At 55.5% G+C, this 26,699-nt stretch overlaps 1 protein-coding gene and 1 long non-coding RNA gene across 6 annotated transcripts; one reads left to right on the top strand and one right to left on the bottom strand.

Annotated features, from left to right (window-relative positions):
- Window positions 1-4,445: 4,445 nt before the first annotated feature.
- On the top strand, window positions 4,446-15,822 carry SHISA7 (shisa family member 7). 4 transcript variants are annotated; one of them, XM_087421088.1, is made up of 5 exons: window positions 4,448-5,626; window positions 6,989-7,143; window positions 8,770-8,835; window positions 9,297-9,446; window positions 10,860-15,822. In XM_087421088.1, exons 1-5 carry the CDS (start codon window positions 4,923-4,925, stop codon window positions 11,498-11,500), a joined length of 1,716 nt encoding a protein of 571 aa, XP_087277214.1. In that variant the 5' UTR covers window positions 4,448-4,922; the 3' UTR covers window positions 11,501-15,822. The 4 variants fall into 4 exon arrangements, with proteins under 4 accessions (XP_087277216.1, XP_087277217.1, XP_087277214.1 ...); XM_087421089.1 differs by having other exon boundaries at window positions 4,448-5,602; XM_087421090.1 differs by lacking the exon at window positions 8,770-8,835 and having other exon boundaries at window positions 4,446-5,626.
- LOC147912711 (uncharacterized) lies at window positions 15,745-26,150 on the bottom strand. Of its 2 annotated transcripts, none has more exons than XR_015549414.1 (4): window positions 25,460-26,150; window positions 24,468-24,586; window positions 23,699-23,775; window positions 15,745-21,784 (listed from the first exon to the last, which is right to left on the bottom strand). It is a non-coding gene; the product is annotated as an uncharacterized LOC147912711 (long non-coding RNA). The 2 variants fall into 2 exon arrangements; XR_015549415.1 differs by having other exon boundaries at window positions 24,945-26,150.
- Between the last annotated feature and the right edge of the window lie 549 nt (window positions 26,151-26,699).

Below are 26,699 nucleotides of genomic sequence, written 5' to 3' on the forward strand. Positions count from 1 at the left end.
CTCTCTCTCTGGGTCCCTGTCCCTCTCTCTCTCTGGATCCCAGTCCCCTCTCTCTCTGGGCCCCTGTCCCCCCGGGTCCCTGTCCCCACTCCTCTCTGGGCCCCTGTCCTCCCCCTCTCTGGGCCCCTGTCCCCTCCTCTGGGCCCCTGTCCCCCCCGGCCCCTGTCTCCCCCTCTCTCTGGGCCCCTGTCCCCCTCTGAGCCCCTGTCCCCGCCTCTGGGCCCCTGTGCCCCTCTCTTTCTGGGTCCCTGTCCCCCTCTCTCTGAGCCCCTGTCCCCCCGGGCTCCTGTCCCCTCTCTCTCTGGGCCCCTGTCCCCCCCTCTCTGGGCCCCTGTCCCCCTCTCTCTCTGGATCCCTGTCCTCTCTCTCTGGGTCTCTGCCCCCCATCAAGGCTCTCTCCCTGTCCTTCTCCCCAAGGCCTGCTCCATCTCATTCTCCACTTCTCGGCTTCTCAGGAGGCAACTCACCTGGCCCCATCCAGCCCACCCAGCCCTGGCCCCCACCCTAGCTGTCGAGATGGAGGGGTTGGGGGTGGGGCACAGTGCTGTGCAGGGAGCAGGTGGGGAGACAGGGGTTCTCCAGGAGCCCAGGGACCCAGGGGCCTGCTCTGGGACCCCTCCTCAAGCTGGTTCCCTGATCTCTGTCCCCACATCTGTGTCTCTCAGGTCCTGGGCTGGGGCAAAGGGCACAACCAGACCTCTGGCTCTGAGCTGCTGGGCATGGGAGGTGCAGGAGGGGTGAGATTGGGGCTCCTTCCTCTCCAGCTGTGGAGGAGGAAGTGCCTTTGTGTGTGTGAGAGCAGGGTGGGGCTGTGGGGGGTGTCACATGCCTGCTTCCAGACTCTCCACCACTGCGGGAGGGTGTGTTTGCACACGTGTGTGCACCCACGAAGTTGCATGAGTGTGGGCTGTCATGTGTGTGGTTGTGTGTCCATGTGTAGCTGGTTTGGGCAGGTAGGTCCCTAGCCATCTTCCTGGGCCGTATTGGTCCCAGTGTGTCACAATGCCTGAGATGGTGTCTGGGCCTAGGCGCTGTGGGCTGAGCCATGCACAGAAATGCATGGCTGTGCTCATGTGGAGCTGTGCGTATGTGTGTTGGGACCAGGTGTGCCACCAGGATGACACTGGGTGTCCTTGTGTGTTGTGTCTGGCACACTGTGTGTATATAAGGTCTGTTGTGTGTGAGATAAGGGAGGAACTGGTCCCCCTGGACCCTTGGTCTGGATAGGCCACTGTGTCTGTAGGTGTGTGTCCCCGCCCCACCTGTAGGTTCTGCCCAGCAGTGGGGCATGTGAGCAGGGGTAGGAGGCTGCGGGGCCTCCATCGGGAGAGGGGTCGTGTGTGCATGTGTGCTGTGTCTGGGCTTGAGGAGATGATGACACTGTTCCCACCCCTGAGTTGTCAATAGCCTGGAGTTGTGTCTCCCTGGGTGTGTGCAGTCGGAGGAGACGATGGGACTGTTAGTAGAGGGAGCCTAGTGGAGGCTTGGCCCAGAATGGGGACTGAGCGGGCACACTGCTAGCCCACACGGCAGTCTTAGTGCAGATGCGACAAAGGTGCCCCCTGGCAGCTCCCCAGCGTCTATGGTTGGGCACCCTTGTGTGAGTCTGGAAAGGGTGCCCCTTCCCGCAGATGGATGCAGCCCCACCAGCATGCCTTAGGGAGGAGAGCCCAGCTGGATTCCAGCCAGACCCCCCTGTGCAGTGCACAACCTGCCCAACCGTATGTGGCAGCCCTCAATGAACGAAGGAATCCACATCGCCACGTGCATGAGTCACTGTTGGAAGGGGTGTGACTGTGTGCATCTCAACCCACATTTCTCTGCATGGGATAAAGGCATCCATGTTCTATGGGTGGGGGTACCCAGAGCCTCGAGTTCAATGCCTAGCTCCACTGCTCAGGCACTATGGAGCTCAAGCAAATGATGGGACCTCCTAGAACCTTGGTGTCCTCATCTGAAACGCGTATGAGAAAGAGAGAGGGAGGCAGAGAGAGAACATTCATCCCTGCAATAATATTTATTGAACACCTACTATGTGTGCTGTGGATACAACAGGGAACAAGACAGACAAAAACATCAGCCTTCGTGGGGTTTGTAGTCTAGTGGGGGAAACAGACCCTACGTCCGTACACAGACCATGCGGCAAGGAGAGAGGAGCTGCGAGAGATCGAGAGTCTGGGGGCGCTGTTTCAGACAGGACGGGGAAGCCTCGCTGAGAGGACGGGTGAGGGGCAGTTGAAGAAAGGAAGGGGCAAGCCAGACCTGCAGGAAGAGGGTCCCTGGCGGAGGGGACAAAAGGTAGGTGGGGACCCCTCAGGCATGGGACCTGGAAAGGTGTGGAGAAGGGAAGGATGGGAGAAGAGTCTGGATTTTATTCTAGGTGTGAGGGGGAGCCAGTGGGTGGTTTGAACAGGGGAATGGGTGATGTCATCTGACCTATGTTGGTCATTTTTCATTTGTTTTTTTAAAATTATGGTAAAAATACACATAAACTGTGTATTTCAAAATTAGTTAACACGGTTAACTAATTTTAAGTGTACAGTTCAATGGCATTTAGTATATTCATAATATTGTGCAACCATCAGCGCTATCTAGTTCCAGAACATTTTCATCACCTCAAATAGCAGTCACTCCCCATTCCCCCCTCCCCCTAGCTCCAGGGAACCACCAACCGGCTTCCTGTCTGTGGATTTGACTACTGTGGACATTTCATACAAATGGACTCATACGATACGTGGCCTTTGGTGTCTGGCTTCTCTCACTGAGCGTCACGTTTCTGAGGTCCATTCATGTATCAGTGCTTCATTCATTTTCAGGGCTGAATCATATTCCACTGTGTGGACAGACCACACTGTGTTTATCCACTCATCCGTTGGTGGACATTCAGGTGGTCTCCACTCTGGGGACATCATGAATAGTGCTGCTCTGAACATTTGTGTGTAAGTTTTGTGTGAACGTATTTTCAGTTCTTTGGGGCACATCCCTAGGAGTGGAATTGCTGGGTCATATGACAACTCTATGTTTAACTTTTGAGGAACTGCCAAACTGCTTTCCACAGTGTGGGCCAAGCCACTTCTCAGATGCCCGTTAAACACCAAGTACAGGCGTTAAGTAGGCGGTGGAGTGGGGTGTTCTAGCCGGGAGTTCGGGGGAGGGGCCAAGTGGAGTTAAATAGGAAAGCTGGATCCCCATGTGGGCCCGGGGACCTGGCTGAGTGAGGCTTGGGGAGCCTCAGCCCCCCATAACCCTCTCCCCATCCCCACCCCCAGCAGTTTTGTTGATAACAGTGTGGTCCCCAGAAGCACATGCACTCAATGGAAAGGAACAATTGATGCAAATAATACCTAACGATATTTACTAAAGGAGTCCCACCTACCCACCGTCCCCCCTTCCTCTTACTGCGTCATTTCTTCACGGCTTCCTTCATAACTTTTTAATATTTCTTCATAATAATTTCCAACATGTATCACACTGATTCGTGTCTGTGGACTGGCTCTCTCCCCTCACTAGAAGGTAAACTCCATGAAGGCAGGGACCCTCATGGGTTTATTCACCTCTGCATCTTCAGTGCTCAGTTCTATGGTTGCCATAGAAACAGCCAGGAAGACCCGCCTCACCTGGCCCCTGACTCCCACTATCTTCTCCATCGCCCTTCTCATCCCGGGTCTCCTCCTGAAATAACCGCAGCAAATCCTTCCATACCCATGTGGCACCTGCACGAGGCCAGGCACCTACTGAGCTCTTCACACACACTCACTCAGTTCGCCCTTCCAACCGCCAGGTGATCGCCATCCTAATGCACATTTTACAGATGAGGAAACTGAGGCACGGGGGGACTTAGGTAATGAGGCATTGCTACCCTGCCTCTCTGGCTGTGCCTGGAGAGGTGTTAGACCTGAAACTGGAAGAGTGTGGTGTGTGTGTGTGTGTATGTGTGTGAGAGAGAGAGAGAGACAGAGAGACAGAGAGACAAATAAGCACTTGGGGGGACTGAAGACCATGTGGGTCTAAACCAGCGGTTCTCAACCTGGGGGGGGAGCAATTGTGCCCCCCCCGGGTGACTTCTGGCCATGCCTGGGGGCATCTTATTGTCACGACGCGATAGGCCCCCACAACAAAGCACGATCCGCCCCCCGCGTCAGGAGTGCCCAGACTGTGGCCATTTCATAGAAGCGTTGAGAAGCCCCGCGCTGCCTCTTCCCACCCGCCTGCTCTATGAACTCACATTCTCAACTCCGTCTCTCTCTCTCTCCCTCCTCCCCCCACCCACACCTCTCTCTCTCCCCTTCCCCATCTCCGGACTCCTCCCATCCCGCCCCCCCACGTCTGTCTCCCTTCATTCCCTCCCCTGTCCCCCACTGACCCGTCCCCGCCTCCTCTCCGCGTGGCGCCACCCCCGCCCCGCCCACCTCTCCATCTCCCCCGTCCGCGCTCTCCCACCGCACCCCGTCTCCTACTCTCTCCCTCACCCGCCTGCACGGTCTCGTCTCCCTCCGTCACGTCTTTCCCCTGGTTTCTGTCCACCTCTCTCCGGTCTGCGCACCCACCCGTCTGATGGCTCCGTCGACCTTCCCGGTCTTTTCTCCCCCATTCATCACTCACTTCGCTCCTCTCTCTCTCTGCCCGTTATCATTTCTATTCACCTCGGGCCGTGTCTGGGCATATTTCCATTGCTCCTCTATCCCCGTCCACCGCCCCGTGGGACCGCCAACTCGGAGCCCCTGCATCTCCGCTCCATCCATCCTTTCTGTCTCCTGGTGCGTGTTTCTCTCCTTCCTTCCACCTTCCTCGGCCTGCCCTCCCCATCCTCTCCCCCATCCATCTCCACATTTCTCCACCTCTGGCCATCTCTCTTCTGCCCTTTGCTCCAGCCTTGGTCCTCCCCGCAGCCTGGCGGCCTCGTCCGACCTCCTGCACGCCCCATGCCGGCCCTCCTGCTCCTCGGGACCCTCCTGCTGCTGGCCTCGACCGCCGGCCAGGCCGGGGCGCGCCCGTCCAACGGCACGAGCGCCGAGCCCCCGGGCCCGCTGCCCGCCCTGCTGGCGCACCTGCGGCGCCTGACCGGGGCGCTGACGGGCGGCGGGGGCGCAGCGGGCCCGGGCGCCAACAGCACGAGGCCCAGCACCGCGAGCGGGGCGGGCGCGGCGGCGCGGGCGCCTCCTCCCGCCGAGCTCTGCCACGGCTACTACGATGTCATGGGCCAGTACGACGCCACCTTCAACTGCAGCACCGGCTCCTACCGCTTCTGCTGCGGCACCTGCCACTACCGCTTCTGCTGCGAGCACCGCCACATGCGCCTGGCGCAGGCCTCCTGCTCCAACTACGACACGCCGCGCTGGGCCACCACGCCGCCGCCCCTGGCCGGGGGCGCCGGGGGCGCCGGGGGTGCGGGCGGGGGGCTCGGGCCCGGCCAGGCCGGGTGGCTGGAAGGGGGCCGGGCGGGGGGTGCCGGGGTGCGTGGGGGCGAGGGGCCGGGGGGCAGCACGGCCTACGTCGTGTGCGGGGTCATCAGCTTCGCCCTGGCCGTGGGCGTCGGTGCTAAAGTGGCCTTCAGCAAGGCGTCCCGTGCGCCCAGGGCGCACCGGGAGATCAACGTGCCCAGGTGTGTGCGCGCTGGGACCCAAGGGTACGGAGCCTGGGGCGGGGCCTGGGCGATGGGAGAGGGAGCCATCTGGGGGCGGGGCTACAGGGATGGGACGTGGCCTGAGATCTAGGGGACAGCCACCGCGAGGGCGGCAGCAAATGCCTAGGGAGATGGGCAGGGCCTGAGAATAGAGGAGCCAGAACGGGCCTGGCTGTTGAGTGACAGAGGAGACTCAGACTTTCATTCATTCAACAAATATTTCTTGAGCACTTTCTGTGGGCCAGGAGCTGGGGATACAGCAGTGAGTAAAATAAGGTTCCTGCCCAGGCGGGTAAACCTGGCTTCCCCCAGGTCTGCTGCCTGCGGGCTGTGTGACCCTGGGCAAGTTGCTTCACCCCTCTGTGCCTCAGTTTCCTCGTCTGTACAATGGGGCTAATAATTGTTCCCCACCCATTTGTACTGCAATGAAGATGAACTGAGTTGATGCATCTCGAGTCCTGGCACATGGTAAGCCCTCAACAAATGTTGGCTACCCATATCACTGAATGTGAGCGGTGGAGGCAGTAAGCAAGCCAATACAGATGCAATGTAATCTTAGATATTGATAACTGCTGTGAAGGAAATAAAGCAGCATCGCGAGGTGAGAGTGGTAGGGGGGAGAATGCTGTTTTACATGAAGTGGTCAGGAAAGGCCCCTCTGAGCAGAGACTTGAAGGACAGGACCAAGCCAGGCAGACATCTGAGGGAAAGGCATTCCGGGCAGAGGGAACAGTAAGGGGAGTGTCTGCAAGACAGCCAAGGGGCCCTTGCAGCTGGAGTGCAGTGGGCGAGGAGGAGGCCTATTCTAAGTGTGATGGGCGAGCCACTGGAGGGTCCTGACAGATGACGCCGTCCGAGTCCTCGGGCTGTGCATGGAAGACCAGACTGCAGAGGACGAGGGCGGAGCGGGGAGCCCAGTCAGGAGACTTGTAGCAATGACCCCGGGGAGTGATTTGGGATATATCTTGGAGGTCAAATCTGCAGGATTGCTCAGGGGCAGGAAGGAAAGAAAAAGAGCCGTCCAGGGTGATTCTAAGGTTTGGGGTCCGCATAACTGGGCGAATGGGGAAGGCTGCAAAGGAACAGCAGTGAGGGCCCAGGTTCAGAGTGGGAGGGACCACAGAAGGGGTAAGGTCCAAATGAATTGGGGAAGGGGCGCTTCAAGCAGGAAGTATGGTCCGAGGGGCCTTGGGGCTAGCGGTGCTCAGGTTGACATCAGAAGGGGCGTGGGCAAAGGCGGGAAGCAGAGCCGAGCTGACCTTCTGCCAATGGTGAGAACAGGGAGGGGAAACAGGCCTGGGCCCTCCCTCTCCCCGCCCCCGCCCCCCGTCCCCAGGCCGCTGACCAACCTTCTGCCACCTCTAGGGCTCTGGTGGACATTCTGAGGCATCAGGCGGGGCCTGGGACCCGCCCAGACCGCGCACGGAGCAGCTCCCTGACCGCGGGGGTCGGGGGTCCCGACAGCATGCCCCCGAGGACGCCCAAGAACCTCTACAACCCGGTGAAGCCCTCCAACCTCGGTGAGTGAGACGCGGGAGCTGCGGCCGCCGCCTCTGCCCCGACCACGCCCCCAGCCCTGGAGCTCCGCCCTCCAGGTGGCCCCGCCTCCCATCGCCCAGGCCCCCCCCCAGCCCTGGAGCTCCGCCCTCCAGATGGCCCCGCCTCCCGCCTCTGCCTTCCCTGAGCCACTGAGGCTGGGACCTGCTCTGGCCAATGCTGGAGGGACTCCCGGGGAGTCCGACCCCCTCCTTGCCCCCTAGTGGGGCGCCATGGCCGCCACGTGGTTTAGACTTAGACGTTCTCAGCCCGTACACTCGAGAAACTCCTATCAGACCACCCAACAGCGAACCACATACAAGGACGCTCTTAACTATTGAATCAGAATTTGCCAGGAGCCAGACCGCCTGGATTCGAATCCTGGCTCTGCCACTGTGACCTGGGGCAAGTGACTTCAGCTCTCTTGGCCTCAGTTTCCCCATCCATGAAGTGAGAAGCCTAAGAGTACTCACCTCATAGGGGTTGTGAAGATCAAATGAACCAATGAGTAAAGTCCTTAGAGCAATGCCTGGCACAGAAAAAGTGCTATATGAATGTGAGCTATTATTGTTATTCTTATATTCTATATTACGATGAGTGCATCAGTGGAGAAGTCAGGGAGCTGTTGAGAGGCTGAAAAGGGTCTCATGTGGTGTGAGGGGAGGAGGGCTTTCCCCAGGAAGTGATGTTGGAGTGGTGGCCTGGAGGGTGAGGGCAGTTACTTGGGCCAGGGGAGCTCTGGACAGCTAAGGCAGTCAGAGCTGAGGCTGGGGAGAGGGTGGGCAGACGCCTCGGGAAGGGCCTTGAGTGCCAGGCTGAGCTGAGGAGCTCTCCTTTATCCTGAGGGCGATGGGGAGCCTTGGAGGAGGTTAGAGCAGGGGAGCAGCAAAGTCAGAAGTGAGTGGAAGAACTCTTTCTCTGGAACCCACGTGAAGGGGGCAGAGATGAGAGGAAGAAGGCTCAGGAGGAGGCTGGGATGATGATCCAGGCAGTAAAGGCGAAGGCCTGAGCTGGGGTCAGGAATGGAGAGGAGGAGATGGGTTTAAATAATAGTAATAAGGAAGAGACATTTGAGCTGGATCTTGAGGGATGAGTAGGAGTTCTTCAGGCAAAGAAGGGGAGGAAGGGATTCAAGGCAGAGAGAACACATAGCAGCATGTGCAAAGGCCCTGTGGCAGGACCGAGCTGGACTCCTTCCAGCATGAGAGAGAAGTGTGGCTTGAGGGGAGAGAGGAGAGATAAGGCTGCAGACTGTCAGGTGGGGCCAAGTCATATGCAGGCCTCAAATGCCATTCCTGATTTAGACTGTGTCCCGTGGGTGACAGCCAGACATGGGAAGAGTTTCAAGCAGCCAAGGGGCAGGGGCAGGTGTGAGTGTCAGGAGCACTGCAGTGGGGCTGATCTTGGAGCCGAGCTGGCTGGCTGGCCAGAAGACTGGTGTGATGATCCAGGAGGGAGAGGCAGGGCAGGGCAGAGATGCAGAAGGCAGAAGGGACCAGGGCTGGGGACCGAGTGGACGTGAGTGGGGATCCTTCCACGAGACCAGGTCAGCAGCACCAGCTGGGGGCGAGTGACGGCAGTGACGCCACCTCCCTTCTCGGTCCCCACAGATAATTTGCACCACCACTACCTGCACCTCAACGTCAACAGCCCCAAGCAGCATGCGGACACGCTGGGTACGGACCAGGCCGGGCTGGGGGAGGACAGGGCTCCTTCCGCTCCCCCTCCCACCCTGACTGGGCCCAAGCGGGGGCCCAGACAGAGCAGGTGTGCGGCCTGTGAGCCTGCCCTCACAGTCCAGCCAGGCAACCAGCGAGGCTGGTTCCTCGTTTGAACAGGAAGGGGTCATCTCTCCCTGACCCGGGTTGGTGGGAGGATGTATGGAGCGCACCCCCCAGCCTGGGGCCCGGCACACAGCGGGTATGGAGCAAGTGCCCGTTGCCCCTCCTCCTGTGACATGTCCTCCTTCCCCAGCAGTGAGCCTGTCTCCTGGGGGGGGTTAGCATGGGGAGCCTTCACTGCCTGAGCTTTGAGGGGCCGGAACCCCAGATATCTCACTCCCTCAGGGGCTGGGCCTGAACGCTGGGTCTGAGGGAGGAGGTGCTGGACTGACCCCAGCCCTGCCCCTCTGCCCTAGACTGGCGGGCCGCTCCGCCGCCCAGCCCCTCCTTGCACTACTCCACGCTGTCTTACTCTCGCTCCTTCCACAACCTCTCGCATCTGCCCCCGTCCTACGAGGCCGCTGTGAAATCTGAACTCAACCGCTACTCCTCCCTCAAGAGGCTGGGTGAGTCCCGGGGTGGGGCGCTGGGGCGATGGGGCAGTCAGGGCCAGGACCTGGATTCAGGACCGTGGACAGTGGCCCAATAGCCTAAAGGTTTAGATCTTCTCTGAGGTTTTTCTTCAAATTTGTTCCAGAATTACTGGTAATTTTGTATCAGAATTACTTGGGATGCTTTTTAAAAATGCAAATGCTTGGTACCCCCTCCCAAGATCTATTATATTCATCAGAACTTGTATTTGCAATGAATAGAAATACAACTTAAGCAAAAGAAAAAAGGTAACTATGTTGGCTTGATAATGGAAAGTCTGAGTCATGAGCTTCAGGAGTGGCTAGATCCAGGTGCCCAAAGCTGTCTCCAGGATTCTATATCCCTCAGCTCTGCTAAACAGTGGGCTGACTTCATTTTCTGACAGAATCTCCCCTCCTGGTGGCAAAGATTGCCATCAGAATTTTCAGGCTGCCATTCTACCAGCAGAAAAGAGGCTCTCCAAATGATTCTAGCAAAAATCCCAGGCCTGGATCCCACTGGCCCAAACTGGGTCACATTCTTGTCCCTGAACCAATCAGTGTGACTCTGATTGGACATTTCTGGGTCAGTGGCCATCCCTGGCAGTGGAGTAGCCTCAAACATTGAAACTGAGAGCCACAGTAAGAAATGCTTTTTACATTATGACCCATGAGACACACACATATATGTATATTTTTTAATTACAGGAAAGCTTTGAAACTTGTTATTATGGACATTTTCAAACACACTCAAAAGCAGAGGAAATTATAAAATGAACCCTCACATTCCCATCACCCAGTTTTAGCAATAAGCAACATTTTGTTAATCTCTCTTCCCTCCACCCCATCTTTTGGTGAATTATTTTAAAACAAATCCCAGATATTATGTCACTTCATCCATTAATATTTCAATAACACACATATAACTGAAATAAAAATTTTATGAACAGTACTCACCCTTATTCCCTTATTATGTGGACACCTGATAATTTTCTATTTCATTTTTCAAAATCCTGGTCACTGCCCACAAAATTGACTTCACAACCCACCAATGGGTCACATCCCCAAGTTTGACAAGCACTTGCTACAGGATGAAAGGGATGGAAAAGGGGTTCCTCAAAAGCAAGAGTTGGATTCTACTCTCCAAGAAAAGGAAGCCCCCCTCATCTACCCGCCCAGTGTTGCAGGCAGGGCCTGGGAATCTGCATGTTGGCCCCGCAGCCAGCTTGACCGTTCTGATTAAAACTGTGCCCGTGCCCAGGCTAATGACCAGGGCGTTCTGAGTGGTGCCTGGGCTCCTCGTGGCGGTGCGGGTCCAGCGCGGGGGTGGGGTGTTCGGAAGCCCAGGGAGGGGGAAGGCTCCGGGCTGGCTGGGGACCCACCCCTGTGGCTTTTTCCCTTCTCCCCCAGCCGAGAAGGACCTGGACGAGGCCTACCTGAAGCGCCGGCCCCTGACGGAGACGCCCCGCGGGACGCTGCCCCTGCACGCGCTGCGGCGGCCGGGCACCGGGGGCGGCTACCGCACGGACGCCTGGGGCGGCGCCGAGGAGCTGGGCCTGGCGCCCGCGCCCAACCCGCGGCGCGTCATGTCCCAGGAGCACCTGCTGGGCGACGGCGGCCGCGCGCGCTACGAGTTCACGCTGCCGCGCGCGCGCCTCGTGTCGCGGGAGCACCTGCTCCTGTCGTCGCCCGAGGCCCTGCGCCAGAGCCGCGAGCACCTGCTGTCGCCCCCGCGCAGCCCCGCGCTGCCCCCCGACCCGGCTTCCCGCGCCGGCCTGACCGCCTCGCACTCCACCCTGCTGCTGGGGCCCGGGGGGCCGCCCACGCCGCTGCACGGGCTGCCCCCGCCCGGCCTGCACGCGCACCACCACCTCGGCCTGCACGGCTCGCCGCAGCCCGCCTGGATGTCGGACGCGGGCGGCGGCGGGGGCACGCTGGCCCGCAGGCCGCCCTTCCAGCGCCAGGGCACGCTGGAGCAGCTGCAGTTCATCCCCGGCCACCACCTGCCCCAGCACCTGCGCACCGCCAGCAAGAACGAGGTGACTGTCTGAGGCCGGGCCGGGGCTCCGGGGCTGCGGCCTCGCGCGCCCCCAGCCCAGCCTGGATCCCCCAGCGCACTCCAGGGGCCTGGGACCCAGATCGGCCAGTGGCCGGGGGGCTGCCTGGAGGACACCGCTTTGGATGGAATCGTCACCGGAGACAAAGCCGCCTTCTGGGATGTCACGGCGGATAAGACCCCTCCTCCTACGTCACTGTTTGAGGCAAGGCCTCCTTCCCATGACGTCATCACAGAGGAAGAGGCCTGCCTGTGAGGTCATCACTAGCGAAAACGTCTGTATTCTGTGATGTCATCACAGGGACATAACCTCCTTCCCATGAGGTTCATCACGGAGGAACAGACCCACCCCTGAGGTCATCATTAAAGGCCATATCTATGTTCCATCATGTCATCACAATGACTTCCTTCCTGTGATGTCATAGTAGAGACAATGCCTTGTCCTATGACATCTTCCCTAGAGACAGAGATCCTTCCTGTGACATCACTGCAGAGACAAGGCTCACTCTCATGATGTCATCTCTGGCACCAAAAGGCTTCTTTTGACATTATCATCACCAGAAAAATATCTCTAATGTTGTCGCCACAGACAAAGCCATCTTCCTGGGACACATCGCAGGGGAAAAGGTCTCACCAATCGTGTCCTCACTAGATATAAGGCCTCCTTTCCACATCGTCACAGGGACTCTGCCCCCTTCCTGTGATGCCATCACCAGAGAAGGTGCCTTGCCCTATGACATCATCAGAGGGACTATGCCTCTTCCCATGATGTCATTACCAGAGATGACAGCCCACTCTGGGACATCTCCAGGATGAGGCCCCTTCTTCGATGTCACCAACAGACTCTGCCTACTCTGAGATGACGCCATGAGACACCTCCACTGCTACTGCCACGTCACGAGAAGGCAGGGCATGCCCAGAGCCCATGACCAACCTGGGGTCACCAGAGAAAGTGCCCTGTCTGAGAGACATCATCACTGGGGAGACTGCCCCATCTGGAGAGGTCTCCGCCAGAGAGGACAGTCTGTCTGTAGGCTATTGGCAGTGGGCCCCCACCCCCGTCTGAGGCTCTGCCTCAATGCTGTGATGTCATCACCAGAGACACTGCCTGCTCTGGAGGGCCACCACTTGTGATGGCGTCACCAGGGTTTCTGCCTTGTTCCTCCACGACTTAGCCTGGTTGCTCCTTCCCCTGACCCCAGGGACATGCCCTGCAGGATCTTCACCAGACCCTCTCTCTAAAGAGAGGTTGGGCCTTGGGTCCCACCCCTGTGTAGTGATGTCACCTCTTGTGTGACTCCTGGAGGACAGCACTCCCAGACTGGCTTCTGCTCCCAAGGAGGCCACTCTGGCCCACCAGGCTCCTGGAGGACAGGGACTCGTAGGTGGCCCAAAGGCTGGTGTCACTTCTCTCTGCCATAACTAGAGATATCATCGTGTCTGTCAACAAAGTCCTGGCCTCCTGTTGGGGGGTGGGGGGAGGTTGGGGTATGCCTGCTATTGATCTTGCTGATGACATCATCAGCACCACAAGACTTCCACCACTCATGATGGCATTGCACCTGGGTCAAATGCTAGCCATGCCTGATGATGACATCATTTCCCAGGACTCCCTATGACGTATGGGGTCTTCATCTCCCAGCATTCACCACAACTATGGTATCATCCTCTTCCAGGATTTACCATGACTATAGGGTCACCTTCTCCCAAGGTTCCCCATAGCCAATGGTGTCCCATCTTCCATGATTCTCCACAACCAAAGTGTTATCATCTCCCGGGATCTGCCACAACCACTGTATTATCATCTCCCAGAATCCACCATGGCTGATGATGTCATCATCTCCTAGAATCCACCATGACCAATGATGTCATTACCTTCCAGAATCCACTATGGCTGATGCTAACATCCTCTACCAGGATCCACTAGGACTGATGATGCCACCATTTCCCATAGTCCCCCAGAATTGGGGTGTCATCATTCCCACTCCAACCATGGTATCATCAGAGATCCATGAGAGCCAATGGTGTCATCACTCCCCAGGACCCACTTTAACCATGGTGTCATCACCTCCCAGGATCCACCTCAACCATGATGTCTTCATGCCCCAGGATCCACTACAGCCATGGTGTCATCACCTTCCAGGATCCACTTCAACCATAATGTCACCACCTCCCAGGATCCACTTTAACCATGGTGTCATCACCTCCCAGATTTCAATTCAGCCATGGTGTCACCACCTCTTAGGATCCACTCAACCACGATGTCTTCATGCCCCAGGATCCACCATAGCCACGGTGTCATCACCTCCCAGATTTCAATTCAGCCATGGTGTCACCACCTCCCAGAATCCACTTTAACCATGATGTCTTCATGCCCCAGGATCCACCACAGCCATGGTGTCATCACCTCCCAGGATTCAATTCAGCCATGGTGTAACCACCTCCCAGCATCCATGAGAATCAATGGTGTCCCAGGACCCATGACACCCAATAGAGTCATCATCTCCCAGGATCCATTTCAACCACAGCATCATCATCTACCAGGATCCACCATAACCAAGGCACCATCATCTCCCAGCATCCAGGACACCCAGTGGTGTCATCATTTACCAGGATCCACTTCAACCATGTATCGTCATCTTCCAGGATCCATCCTCTTGGGAGCCAAGTACTACAACAGCTGTATTTCAATTATCTTCTGGGGTCACGTGGCACCTACATTTGTTCCCTTAAGGGGAACCAGCACAGTACACACCATTTCCCCATTGCCTCAAAAATGGAGTAGGGTGGGGCTCCCTCTGATGACATCATCCCTACTCTGGCCCTTCTTGATGATGTCACTGCCTGGCTCCTGACTTAGGCTGATGCCTGCATCAACCCCACCACACACTTGGCCTTGGCCAGCCCCCCATCACCCCCTGGTGAGGGCATCCAGGCCCCTCCTGATAACTCATTGCCCTTCACCCAACCATCTGATCGGTGACAGGGTCAACACAGAGGCCTCTTATCATCACCAGAGGGGGTGCTTTCCAGCCCTTGGGTGACATCACTGCTTCTTGCCCAATCCCTGTTACCTGGACCCCCAGGCCGAGCAGCACTCCATTGGCTTGGGCCAAACTCTCCTCAGAGACCCTTGTGGGCTGGGCCAACAGCTGACGACCTCCCTGGGGCCTTCAATCATGTCCTCTGCTGGCCTGGTCCTGGAGCAGGCACACCTGGAGAGCCACAGCCACTGCCAGCGCCATCTCTGGGGGCAGGATGGGGGGTGCTCTGCATCATCCCAAGATGGCAGAGAAGCAGCACTCTCTCCTTCATCTCCCCCTCACACACCGGGGAGCCTTCAGGGGTTTTGGGGATTCCTCAACACCCAACGCACAATTTGCCCCCAATACTCTGTACATAGCCATGTTGCGGGGGGCGGCCATTCCCCCACTCTTAAAGGGCTACATGCCCCCTCCCCCAGCCCCCAGGGCGAGGTGGGGGGGCCTCTTCTCCCTCCTCTGGGCCGTTCCCCTCCCTCTCCTGTCTCCCCTCAAATACTGGCACCTCAGCTCATCCCTTCTTGTCAGGAGCCTGGAGCAGATAACTGGCCCTCAGCTCCCACCACAACAAGGGAACTAGGGGGCTACCCCCAATTTACCTGGGCCCCAATGCCAGTTTTTCAACTCCATGCTTACAGCTGCTCCTATGGGTTCCCCCAATCCCTTTTAGGGCCTCCCCATGCCCAGTGCCCCTTGGGCAGACTGTGACTTCCCCAGAAAGGAGCCAGCTTGAGCACCTGCCCCTCCCAGATGCCCTCCCCTCTGCTCACTGCCCCCATGGAGCACTCAGCTTTCTCCAGCCCCCGGAATTGGGGGGGTCGGGCCTTTCAGCTTTTGTATGCCCCCCTCGACTTGCTCTCTCCCGACCTGGATTCAAGGCATCTCGCCTCCCTCCCCCAACGGCACAGGCTGCCTAGCCCTGGGGTCTTGACCTCTTATCTCAAATAAGCCATAGTGGGGAGAGGTCTCGAGGGGGTGAGGAAGCAGGCCTGTCCCACCAGATCCCCCTCGATGCTTCCAGAGCTGGGATCTCACCATCTGAGTCTTCCCTTCACCCCCATAAACGCACACACAGGCTCATGTGCGTGCACACTCATCCCCCCTTCTGGCCGGGGGGCAGTAGGGGGCAGCGCACAGAGAAGATTGACAGTTCTGGACCAGGGGACCCTCCACAGCCTCCTTATCCCCCAACATCGGACCCTCCCACAGTTTCTTGGTGAGAAAGCTGGCACAGCAGCAACTTGGTATTTTTTGGAATAAAGAGATGTTTTCCTGACCCCTGGTCTCAAGGTTTACCATCAGAAGGGATGGGTTTCCACTTCCGCATTTACAGGTCATTGGGGAGCCCCCCGCTGCTGGCCGAGGGAGGTGGGCAGCCCCCCTACTTCCGTCACCAGTGAGGAGTCAGGCATGGCAGGTGCGTGGAAGGTGTCTTTAAGTCCTCGGTTTCTTCCTAAGAAAGCCCCTTCCTTGTGAGCACTTCAGCATTTGTTTGAAGATTCTATTTGTTTGCACCTCCTTGTATTGGAATTCTTTGGCTGAATATCATTGAAGTGGGAGGCTGTATTAGTTTGCTGGGGCTGCCGTAGCAAAGTACCCCAAACTGGGCGTGGGGTACTTAAGCAACAGAAATGTCCTGTCTCCCAGCTCTGGAGGCTGAAGTCCAAGAGCAAAATGTGGCAGGGCTGGTTCCTTCCAAGGCTGTACGGTGAACCTGTCCTGCGCCTCTCTCCCGGCTTCTGGTGGTTTTCTGGCAACAGCTGGCTTTCCTCTATGCATCATCTTCCCTCTGGATGCCTCTGTCTCTGTGTCCGAATTTCCCCGTTTTATAAGGACACCAGTCACGTTGGATTAGGGCCCAGCCCCGATGATTTCATTTTAACTCGATCATCTGCAAAGACCCTATTTCCACATTCACAGGTCCTGGAGGATAAGACTGCAACATCTATTTGGAGGAACACAATTCAGCCCATAACAGGCAGTGTGACAGGGTACAGTCCATTTAAGTGCCAGTTTTTATGACAAACAGGAAGCATTTTCCCACCTCTCTCCTCCCACCCAGTGCATTAAAATATTTTTATGACGACTAGAGTTGCCCGGCTCAGAGGAGCCTCTAAGGCTTGGTTTTCTGAACTTCAGGACAGCCCTCCCCTAGGGGCCTCTAAGTGTTTGTTGACCAAGTGCAGACCTTCACCTTGCATCCAAGGGCTCTCTGCACATCCCTCTAGGTGTGGGCTGTGTGTGCAGTTCATTTCAGCATTGATTTTATCCCTAAGAAACCCCCAGCCCTCTGGCACATTTAAGTGTTTGCTTCCCAAATATTAGACTTTACTCCATATCAGTCAGGGTTCTCCAGAGAAACAGAACCAACAGGGTGCGTGTGTGTGTGTGTGTGTGTAGATTCATTTTAAGGAACTGGCTCATGCGATTGTGGGGGCTGGCAAATCCGAAGTCTGTAAGACAGGCCGGAAACTCAGACAGGCTTTCTATGCTGCAATCTTAAGACAGAATTTCTTCTTTTCTGGGAAACCTCAGTTTTTGCTCTTAAGGCCTTCAATTGATTGGATGAGGCCCACCACATGATCTAGGATAATCTCCTTTACTCGAAGTCAATGGATTGTAGATGTTAATCAGGTCTACAAAATACCTTCACAGCAACACCTAGACTGGTGTTTGACCCAACAATTGGGCACTGTAGCCTGACCAAGTGGACACATGAAATCTAACCATCACATGCTCCTTACAAGGAAGTGCTCACTGGAGGGAAGATGGCAATCTGTGTTTGAGAAAGCCTCCTCCCCTTCAGTGCAGTTCAGTGCTCACCGCTGGCTAGTTGCCACCTGCTCAGGTTCATCTGTTTGGCTGTAGAGTAACAGGGTGGGAGGAGGTGTGTCTGGTGCGTTCAAGTATTGCTGTTATGATCACTTGTAAAATGCCCCACCTGGTGCATATGAGGGTTGTTGGCACATTCTTAGAAATCGCCTCTCTGCATTGGCATCTTTGTCCGTAGACAACTGAGGTGGGTGGGGAGGGAGGCCATGCAGTGCCTCTAAGCACGGGTTCTCTGAGCACTGAGAGATGCTCCTCCTGGGCACAAAGTAGGGATGCACTTCCCTGCCCCCTAGAGGTTAGATGTGCCTCAAGTGTGAGCAGAAGTCCCTTCCAGGTGGAAGCTTCTGAGAGCCAGTGTGAGAGCGCCATGCTCTTCCTCGCCCCCCTCCCATGGTCACTGGCAGTATTTCAGGCAAGGGTCCCAGAAAAATTAGCTGGGGCCCAGAATAAGGATGATGCAAATAGAAGCCTCAGCCAAGCCTGGATGCACATACAGCGAGACAGAAAAACAAACGCTGTTGCTGTAACAACCAGGGCTTCAGGGCTGCTTGTTTCCACAGCCCAGTGTGGCCTCTCTGGCTGATGTGATTGCCTGTGGTGAGGGGACCTGGATGGCGGGGGCCGGTCACTGTATACCCTTTTGCTCTTCTGAATTTTCGCGAAGTGCATTACCTATTTTTTTACAAGAAAGTTTAAATTTAGAGGTAAAGGGCGCGGCCTGTGGCTGCCATTGCCCTTACTGAGCATATGCCCAGGAGCGAGCGAGAGATGGGAGACAGAGTTGCGTTCCTCTGTGAGCTGCACGCCAGGGCTCACACGTATGTCTTTTTCATTCAATATGGCCCGTCCATGCCAGGCAACGACTTCATTTGTGTTCCACCAGGAAGAGAGCAATCTGAGCCACATACACCGGGCTTCGGTAGGGCAAGTCAAGGATAAGGTTTGATGTAAGCATTTCTGCCCTTGTAACCTAACACTTGCTCAATTTGCAACTCCTCCGTGTTGATAAATACAGCCTCTGTGCAGCTATTCTGTTGTTGTTGTTGTTGTTGCCAATCCTCCTTTTTGCTGAGGAAGATTGGCCCTGGGCTAACATCCGTGCCCATCTTCCTCTACTTTATATGTGAGACGCCTGCCACAGCATGGCTTCTTTGATAAGTGATGCATAGGTCTGCACCCGGGATCCAAATCTGTGAACCCCAGGCCACTGAGGCAGAGCGCGAGAACTTAACCACTACACCAATGGCCCCTGTGCAGCTATTCTTAACGTGCATTTGATGGCGCGGCTTGCAAACTTCTGAAATCTACACCAGATGTTGTGTGCACATGCTTTTTTTTTTTTTCTTCACTTTTTTACTTTATATTTTGAAATCATTTCAAACTTGCAGAACAGTTACAAGAACAAGTCAAAGAACTCCTGGTGGGTGGGGAGGGATCCCTTTTGCAATTCGCCAGTGGTTAACATTCCACCACACTGCTTTATGGCTTTCTTTCTGTATAAATATTCTTTGTTTATTTTTTAGAGGCATTTGAGCGTAAGTTGCATACCTCATCACCCTTTACCCCTAAGGGACATTTCTGAAGAACGAGGACATGCTTTTACACAGCCACAGTAGAATTACCAAAATCAAGAACTTAACACTGACCAAGCTCATGTTCAGGTTTCACCACCTGTCCCAATACCGTCCTTGGGAGCAGTTTTTGTGTCAGTCCCTGCTACCCCGGGATTAAGTGCTACATCTGGTCATCGTGTCTTTCGAGGCTCCTCCAACTTGAAGAGTTCCTCGATCTTTATCTGGACGCTGACGGTTTTGGAGTCCGGGCAGGCCATTTTGTAGCATGTCCCTGCACCTGGAACTGATGTGTCCTGTGATTAGATCCGGGCTACGTGTGTTTGGCGGGAGCAGTGCAGAAACGATGCTGACTTCTTGGCGCATCAGCATCAGGAGGCCCGTCCTCTCGACCAGCACCAGGACTGGGGATATCAGCCCTGACCCCTTGGCCAGGGCACCGGGAAGGTGCTATTCCCCCACCGTGTAAACAAGAAGTACCTTGCCGGCAGACAGGTTGACACTTCGTAGATATCTTGTTCCTCCTCAAACTTTCAGCTTCCACGGGTGATTCTCTCGCCTGAATCACTGATTATCATGGTGCTTGCCCAATGATAATTTTTTTTTATAATTTTATTTATTTATTTTTTCCCCCAAAGCCCCAGTAGATAGTTGTATGTCATAGTTGCACATCCTTCTAGTTGCTGTATGTGGGACGCGGCCTCAGCATGGCCGGAGAAGCGGTGCGTCCGTGCGCCCAGGATCCGAACCCGGGGCCGCCAGTAGCGGAGCGCGTGCACTTAACCGCTAAGCCACAGGGCCGGCCCCAATGATAATTATCTAACTTCACCATCCCTCTGGCATTTATTAGTTAGCATTTTCATGTGCTTTTTTGGGAGAAGAGGATCCAGTACCTTCATCGTATTCTTTGAGACACCAATGATTCCAACAACAAATTCACCATAATTTTCAACAGCAATGGTGTATTCTATACTCTTCAGATGCATGGAGGCAGCATGATTTTCATTCCAGTCCCTACCAGCACGCATTTGGGATTTTCCCATTTTTCACTACTATAAACAATACTTTGAGGAACATCTTTTTGCATGCCACTTGGTGCACTCACTCACTTACTTTTCCCTAGGATGAGCTCCCAGGGTGTGAATGTCTGGGTCAGGGGGCTAGTGTGTTTTGAAGACTTTTGCTACACAACGCCAAGCTGCAATCCTGAAAATCTTGCCAAGTCCACGTGTGTGAGAACGTCCGCGTGCTCCCACCCTCACCAGCACTGGGCATGATTCTGTTTAATCTTGGTGTGCGTCAGAGAGGTCAGTTTACAGTCATGAAAAGCAGCCCCCAGGGCACTCAAGTGTGTTTTTATACAACATGAAGTCTGCCCTGCTTTCCAGGGTTTGTGGGGCAGGGAAAGAGACAGGCGATGCGTTTGGTTACTAGTGTGTCTGTCACTAGAGGGAGCATCTGACCCATTGAGGGCATATTTACCCATCACTGAGGCCCCGTCCCACCCAGCAGAGCTCTAACTTCTGCTCCGGGGCACAAAAGAAGGCAGCTCTTGTTAATTACCTCCCTCAGCACATGCGGAGGACATGCTTAGAAACAGTAAGGCCACTGAGGGGCAGAGGACCTGCTAGCAACCACAGATGGTGGACTCTGAAATGAAGATGGAGGCATTTACCCACGAAAAGATGCTCGGCCTCGCTGGGAAGAAAGAAAACGCAAATGAAAGGCAAGGTCCCTTTGTTTGCCCAGGACTGGCATCTATTCTGAAGATGGCTCATATTCAGGCTTATTCCTGCATCAGGACACTGACATAGGCTCCTTCCTCTGCCTGGAACGGTCTTCTCCTCTGGATTTCCACAAAACTGGCTCCCTCAATTCCTTTAAATCTTGATTCAAATGTCGTCTTCTTGATGAAGTTCTGTCTACCCTGACCACCCATCTAAAATTCCCTCCCCGCCGTGTTCTGGAACCTCCCCACTTGCTCTAATTCTTATAGTAATTAATATCATTGGACACTACCAACTTCTCTTACCTATTAGCCCAGGGCTGTCCCGGCATTAGCACTGCGTCCTGCATCTGGTCCAACCAGGATGGCTGGCCGTGCTGGTTGTGGTGTATGGGGTTTATTACCTGTCTCCCCACCAGAACCGAAGCCCCAGGAAGGCAACGTTTTGCTTCTTGTCAGTTACTGATGTATCATGCACCTAGAACAGCGCCTGGCAAACAGCTGGTGCTACATAAACGCTTGTTGAATGAACGGGTGAGATCCTGATGGTGGGAATCCAAATGACTAGAACCTGCCAAGGGCCAGTTGGCATGTACTGTTTGATCTTGCCACTCCACTTCTAGGAAGTTCTCCTTCAGAATAGCTCACAGTTGGGGCCGGCCAGTGGCACAAGCGGTTAAGTGCGTGCACTCCGTCGCGGCGGCCCGGGGTTCGCCGGTTCGGATCCCGGGCACGCACCGCTTGTTAAAGCCATGCTGTGGCGGTGTCCCATATAAAGTGGAGGAAGATGGGCACGGATGTTAGCCCAGGGCCGGTCTTCCTCAGCAAAAAAAGAGGAGGATTGGCATTGGATGTTAGCTCAGGGCTGGTCCTCCTCACAAAAAAAAAAAAAAAACAGAATAGCTCACAGCTGTGCCCAAACATAAATGCTCGAGGATGCTCACTGCAGCTTCTAGACACAGGCTGGACCTGGCGTCAAGGCCCTTCAGTCGGAGAATACTGGAAACTCTGGTGTGTTCCTATCAAGGAACGCGGCACAGCAGCTGACCACGCGCACTGCCGAGGCGGGATGTGTGGGGATGTGACGAGTACGTGTCCGTGGGGGATACCTGAGGGGATGTGAACATGAGGGAAGAGAGGGCTAGAGCCGCACCTCTGCTGTTAGCACTTCGGCAACCACATGAATTTCCCTCCAAGCATGTATTTCTTTCATAATTTAATACAAATGAACAGGAGAAATGAAGATTAATTTCTGAAGCTAGAATTCAAGCTGAAAGGACAATTTGGGTTCATTGTACCAAAAGAAGTTCCTAGGTCATCAGTATTTAGCAAAGGAAGCCCCCCACTCCGTCCCCACCTCTCCCCACCGCCCGTGCCCCGCTGATTCCACTCTCCTAAACTGACTCAGAAGGCCCATTGCTAGGCCACCTCCTGATGAGTTCTCAGATCCGTCCCCTTCTCTCCAACAGCCATGGCCACCACCCTCGCCCAAGCCACACCAACTCGGTGCTGGATTTGCTGCTTCTGCTCAGGGCCTCCAGGCCAGTCTCTACCCAGCAGCCCCGAGCTAGAGTCTCAATGTAAGTACCAAATCCACTCACACCTCCTGACCAATGTCCTCACTGGCTCCCTAGGGCTCTGCCCACCGCTCCAGCTCAGCTCGGAACATTCTTCTCTCTCTCTCTCCCTCCTCATCTCTGGCCTTCATTCAGTTCCTCCCATAACGGCTTTATTGAGATGTAACTCACATACCGTACATACAACTCACCAATGTAAAGTGTACGATTCAATGGTTTTTAGTATATTCAGAGAGTTGTGCACCATCATCACAATTTTAGAGTATTTTCATCACCCCCAAAAGAAAATCCGTACCCATTAGCGATCACCTCGCTATCCCCCACTCCACCCCCCCAGCCCTAGGCAATTACTAATCTACTTTCTATCCACATGGATACGCCTCTTCTGGACATTTCATATAAATGGAATCATACAGTATGTGGTCCTTTGTGGCCTCTTTCCCTCAGCATCATGTTTTTGAGGTTCATCCATGTTGTAACATGTAAAAGTAATTCATTCCTTGCTATGGCCATATAATATTCCATGGTTTACCCACTCGTCAGTTGGTTTACCCACTCGTCAGTTGATGAACATTTGGGCTACTGTGAATAACGCTGTTATGAACATTTGTGTATGAGTCTGTGTGTGGACATACATTTTCATTTCTCTGGGGTACATACCTTGGAGTGGGATTGCACGGTCTTATGGTGACTCTATGTTTAACCATTTGGGGAACTGCCAGACTGGTTTCCAAAGCAGCTGCACCATTTTTCATTCCCATGGGCTTTGTGTGAGGATTCTGACTTCTCCACACCCTCCCCAACGCTTGTTATTATCTTTGATTATAGCCACCCTGATAGCGTGAAGTGGGATCTCATCGTGGTTTTGATTTGCATTTTCCTGACGGCTAATGATGTTGAGCATCTTATTGATGTTGATCTTGAGCAGCACCTTGAAGGCCCTGCGTGATACCCCCTCCCCAACCCCAGACCACACACACCTCTCTGACCTCACTCCCCCATACCCGCCCACTCGCTCCTTCTGTTCCAGCCACAGTGGCCTCCCTGCAGTTCCTCGAGTGTGCTAGGCCCTGCTCCAGCTCTTCCCACTGCCAGGAATGCTCTTCCTCTGATAAGCACATAGCTCATTTCCTCCCTTCCTTCAAACTTGGGTTCAAATGACATCTGTTCAGAGAGGCCTACCCTGGCCACCCGGATTAAAATTCACCATGGCATCGGCACAACCTGGCACCCGAGCCCCTCCCCTGCTCTGCTTTTCTCTTTTCCACAGCACTCGGTCCCTTCTGACATATCATGTATTTTATTTATTTTTTATATTTTGTTTTTATGTCTGCCTTCCCCCACCACAGTAAGCCCCACAAGGGCAAAGACCTCTCTCTGTTCTCTGATGTACCCCAAGCGCCAGAATGGTGCCTAACACATAGTAGGTGGTCAAGAAACACTTACTGAATGAATGAACACCCTTGATCTGTCAGGCAGCCTGCTGGGGCCGAGGACAGAGTCCCCGCTCTCCTGGGGCTGATCTAGTCAGGGGAGACAGAGACACGTAAGCAAGCAAGTAATCACAAATTCTGATGGACCAGGAAGATCAAAGACGGTCAAGGGAACAAGCGAGGGCGTGGAGGCAAGGGAGCCGCCCTGAGATGCGACAATTTAAGGTGAGCCCAGCCAGTGAGGAGGACAGAAGAAGGGGTAGGAAGCTCTCCAGGCACAGGGGACTCCCGCCCACACATCCTCAGGTGAGATAGAGCTTGGCTTATACGGGACAGATGGAAAGGCCAGGGGGGCTCAAGGAGAGTGTGCTTATGGACCTCATGGGAATGTGGGGTTTACTCAAAATGTAGCGGGGAGGAGGGCTCCTGAAAGGTTTCTAGCAAGAGTGGGGCATGTCAGGATTCCAGGGGTCAGTAAACGGCCTCCCTGAGGGCCATCTCTGGCCACTGCCTGTTTTTGTAGACGAAGTCTGACTGGAACACAGCCACCCCCCTTCGTCGGCAAATATCATGCAGGCTGCCCCTGGGGCAGAGCAGCAGAACTGAGCCGGCTGGGACAGAGACCGGTGGCCCCCAAAGTTGGAAACTTTTACTGAAAAAGTGTGCCAACGCCAATTTTTAGGCGACTGTTCAGTGAGTAGGCGATCCCTTCCCTCTCCCTCACACCAAGTCCTGTTGATTTCACCAAACCCCATCACTCTCCCCCGCTCACTGCCACCAACCTGCTCGGAGCCGCCATCATCCCCACCCGGACAGCTGCAGTCACCTCCTCACGGGCCACTCTGTTCCTGCCCTAAGTCAGATGGAGTCACGTCCTGTTCAAAGCCTCCAGCGGCTCCCCCTCGATGGAAGAAAAGAACACACTGCTCATCACGGCCTGGGTGTGTGATATAACCACCGCTCCCCCTTCCCTCTCTGACCTCAGTGCCTTCCACGTGCCCGGCTCACTCTGACCCAGCCTTGCTGGCTTCCTGGTGGTGCCTGACACACACCACGCACGATCTCCTCCCCAGGCCTTTGCACCTGCTGTTCGCTTTTCTCAGAATGCTTTTCCCATAGACATGAGCCTTCCCAGAGAGGCCTTCCCTGCCCAGCCAAGGTCCAACAGCAGCCACCACTGCTCCCTTTCTCTCTCTCTGGCCCTAATTTACTGTTCTTCAACGTCTTTATCACTGGCCAACATGACAGTATATACTTACTTCCTGACTGTCTGGCTCCCCCAAAGGATGTAAGCTCCATGAGAGCAGTTTTCTCCCTTTTACTCTTTGCCGTATCCCCACAGCATCCTCCTGCCACATGGTAGGTGCTCAAAACCCAAAAATGTCATTGAATGAACGCAGGCGTCCAGAGGGGAGTCCTAACAACATCCACCTGACAGGGCTGTTGCAAGGACTAAGCGAGATCAAGCACGCAAAGGAACTAGAACAGTGCCTGGCACACAGCAGGCACCTAATAAATAATAACCATCATTATCATCTTTATGTCTGTCGGGTGGGTTTGGAGATAGAACTTGACTACCACGTCTGCCTTGTCCCGGTGGGGGGACCCTGGGCAAGCCACCAGACCCGCCGCTTCCTTCAGTGTCCTTGTCCCTTAAATGGGCTGGAATCATCTGCCCCCAGCGGGCTAAGGTTCATGGTCTGGTGTGAGAGCTGCCCGCACCGCCAATGCTCCACAAACTCTCGTTATTACTAGACTGCAAGGCTGTGGGTACCTTTTACACCTTCCTGCCTCCTGTTCCAGCAGCTGAGGCCCCAGGAGGGGACGCTGGTAGCCATCGGTCTTTTCAGGACACTGTGGCCAAGCTGGACCGGACTTGGCTGAGCTGAGAGGGGCCCAGAGGAGCCCATGAGGCCACTTCCGCTTCCGGTCCTCCTCCGCTCCCGCTGCCAGTCCGCCTCCTCCCCGCTTCCGGTCCGCCTCCTCTCTTGGCATCTACTCAGGGCCGGCCCAGGGAGCTCCGACTCGTTTAGGGGAAAAGCCGGGCCCAGTTTACTAACTGAAGCCTGAGACCACTGTGTGTCCACTTCCCAGACAGGGAAAGTGAGTGCCAGTGAGGGCCTGGCCAGCCGGAGGCCGCGGGTCAATCACAGGCAGGGCCGTGCCCTGACGAAGGCCTGGGGACTGTTCCTTCTTCCTTCTCGGTCATCACGAGGGATCCCAGCGCCCACTTCCCACAGGAGGAAACTGAGGCCCGGCGTCGTGACTGAGGCCTGGCCGGGGTCAGAGGTCACACATTTGAAGGCCAGGGGTCCACGCCTTCGAGGCCGTGCTGACTGGTCTTTGAACTTCTGCAATCCAGGACGCAGGTCACAGGTCATACCCAGCACAAAATGGCGCCTCGTAGAAAATTTAGATCGATTCTCAGCGCCCACCTCCCCGCCACCGGCTGAGGAGGGGGCGCGGGAGGCAGTGTATACCTTATTTGCATATACAAAAACCAACGAATTTCGTTGGCTGCGATCTGCTTGGCCCGCTCTAAGCAGGGCCCCCATTGGTCGCTCTCCATTGCTCCCGCCCCGTCACCCTTCTCTGGCAAGGATTGGCCCGTGCGAGTCTCGTTACGCCATTCCACGATTGCGCATCCCTATTGGCCAGAGTGCCTTCCATCATCCGTTTAAACCCCCCGAGTCCCGCCTCCTCTCGCCCCGCCCAGGCTCCCAGGCCGACCGTTAGTCGCGTGCGCGACTTCCTGAGCATCAGGGCGCGCGCGCGTACCGGGCCGTGGCGGCGTCTCATTCAAACAGCCCAATCAGCGGTCGCGTCACCTCTCCCATCCCTTTCCTCTCTACTGCCCCTTCTCAGCCCCTCCATTCTCCGGGGGCCCCTCTCCGACCCCCGCGCGCCCCCATTGGCCGACCCGCCGCGCGCCCCCTCCCCAACTTTTCCCGCTCCTGCCCATAGCTTGCAGAAAGGGAGCGAGCGCGTCGATAGCCCAGGACCTTGCGCGCTGA

Source organism: Ceratotherium simum, chromosome 33 (genome assembly GCF_057802395.1).
Source record: "Ceratotherium simum simum isolate JZ-2026a chromosome 33, ASM5780239v1, whole genome shotgun sequence".
NCBI lineage: Eukaryota > Metazoa > Chordata > Mammalia > Perissodactyla > Rhinocerotidae > Ceratotherium > Ceratotherium simum.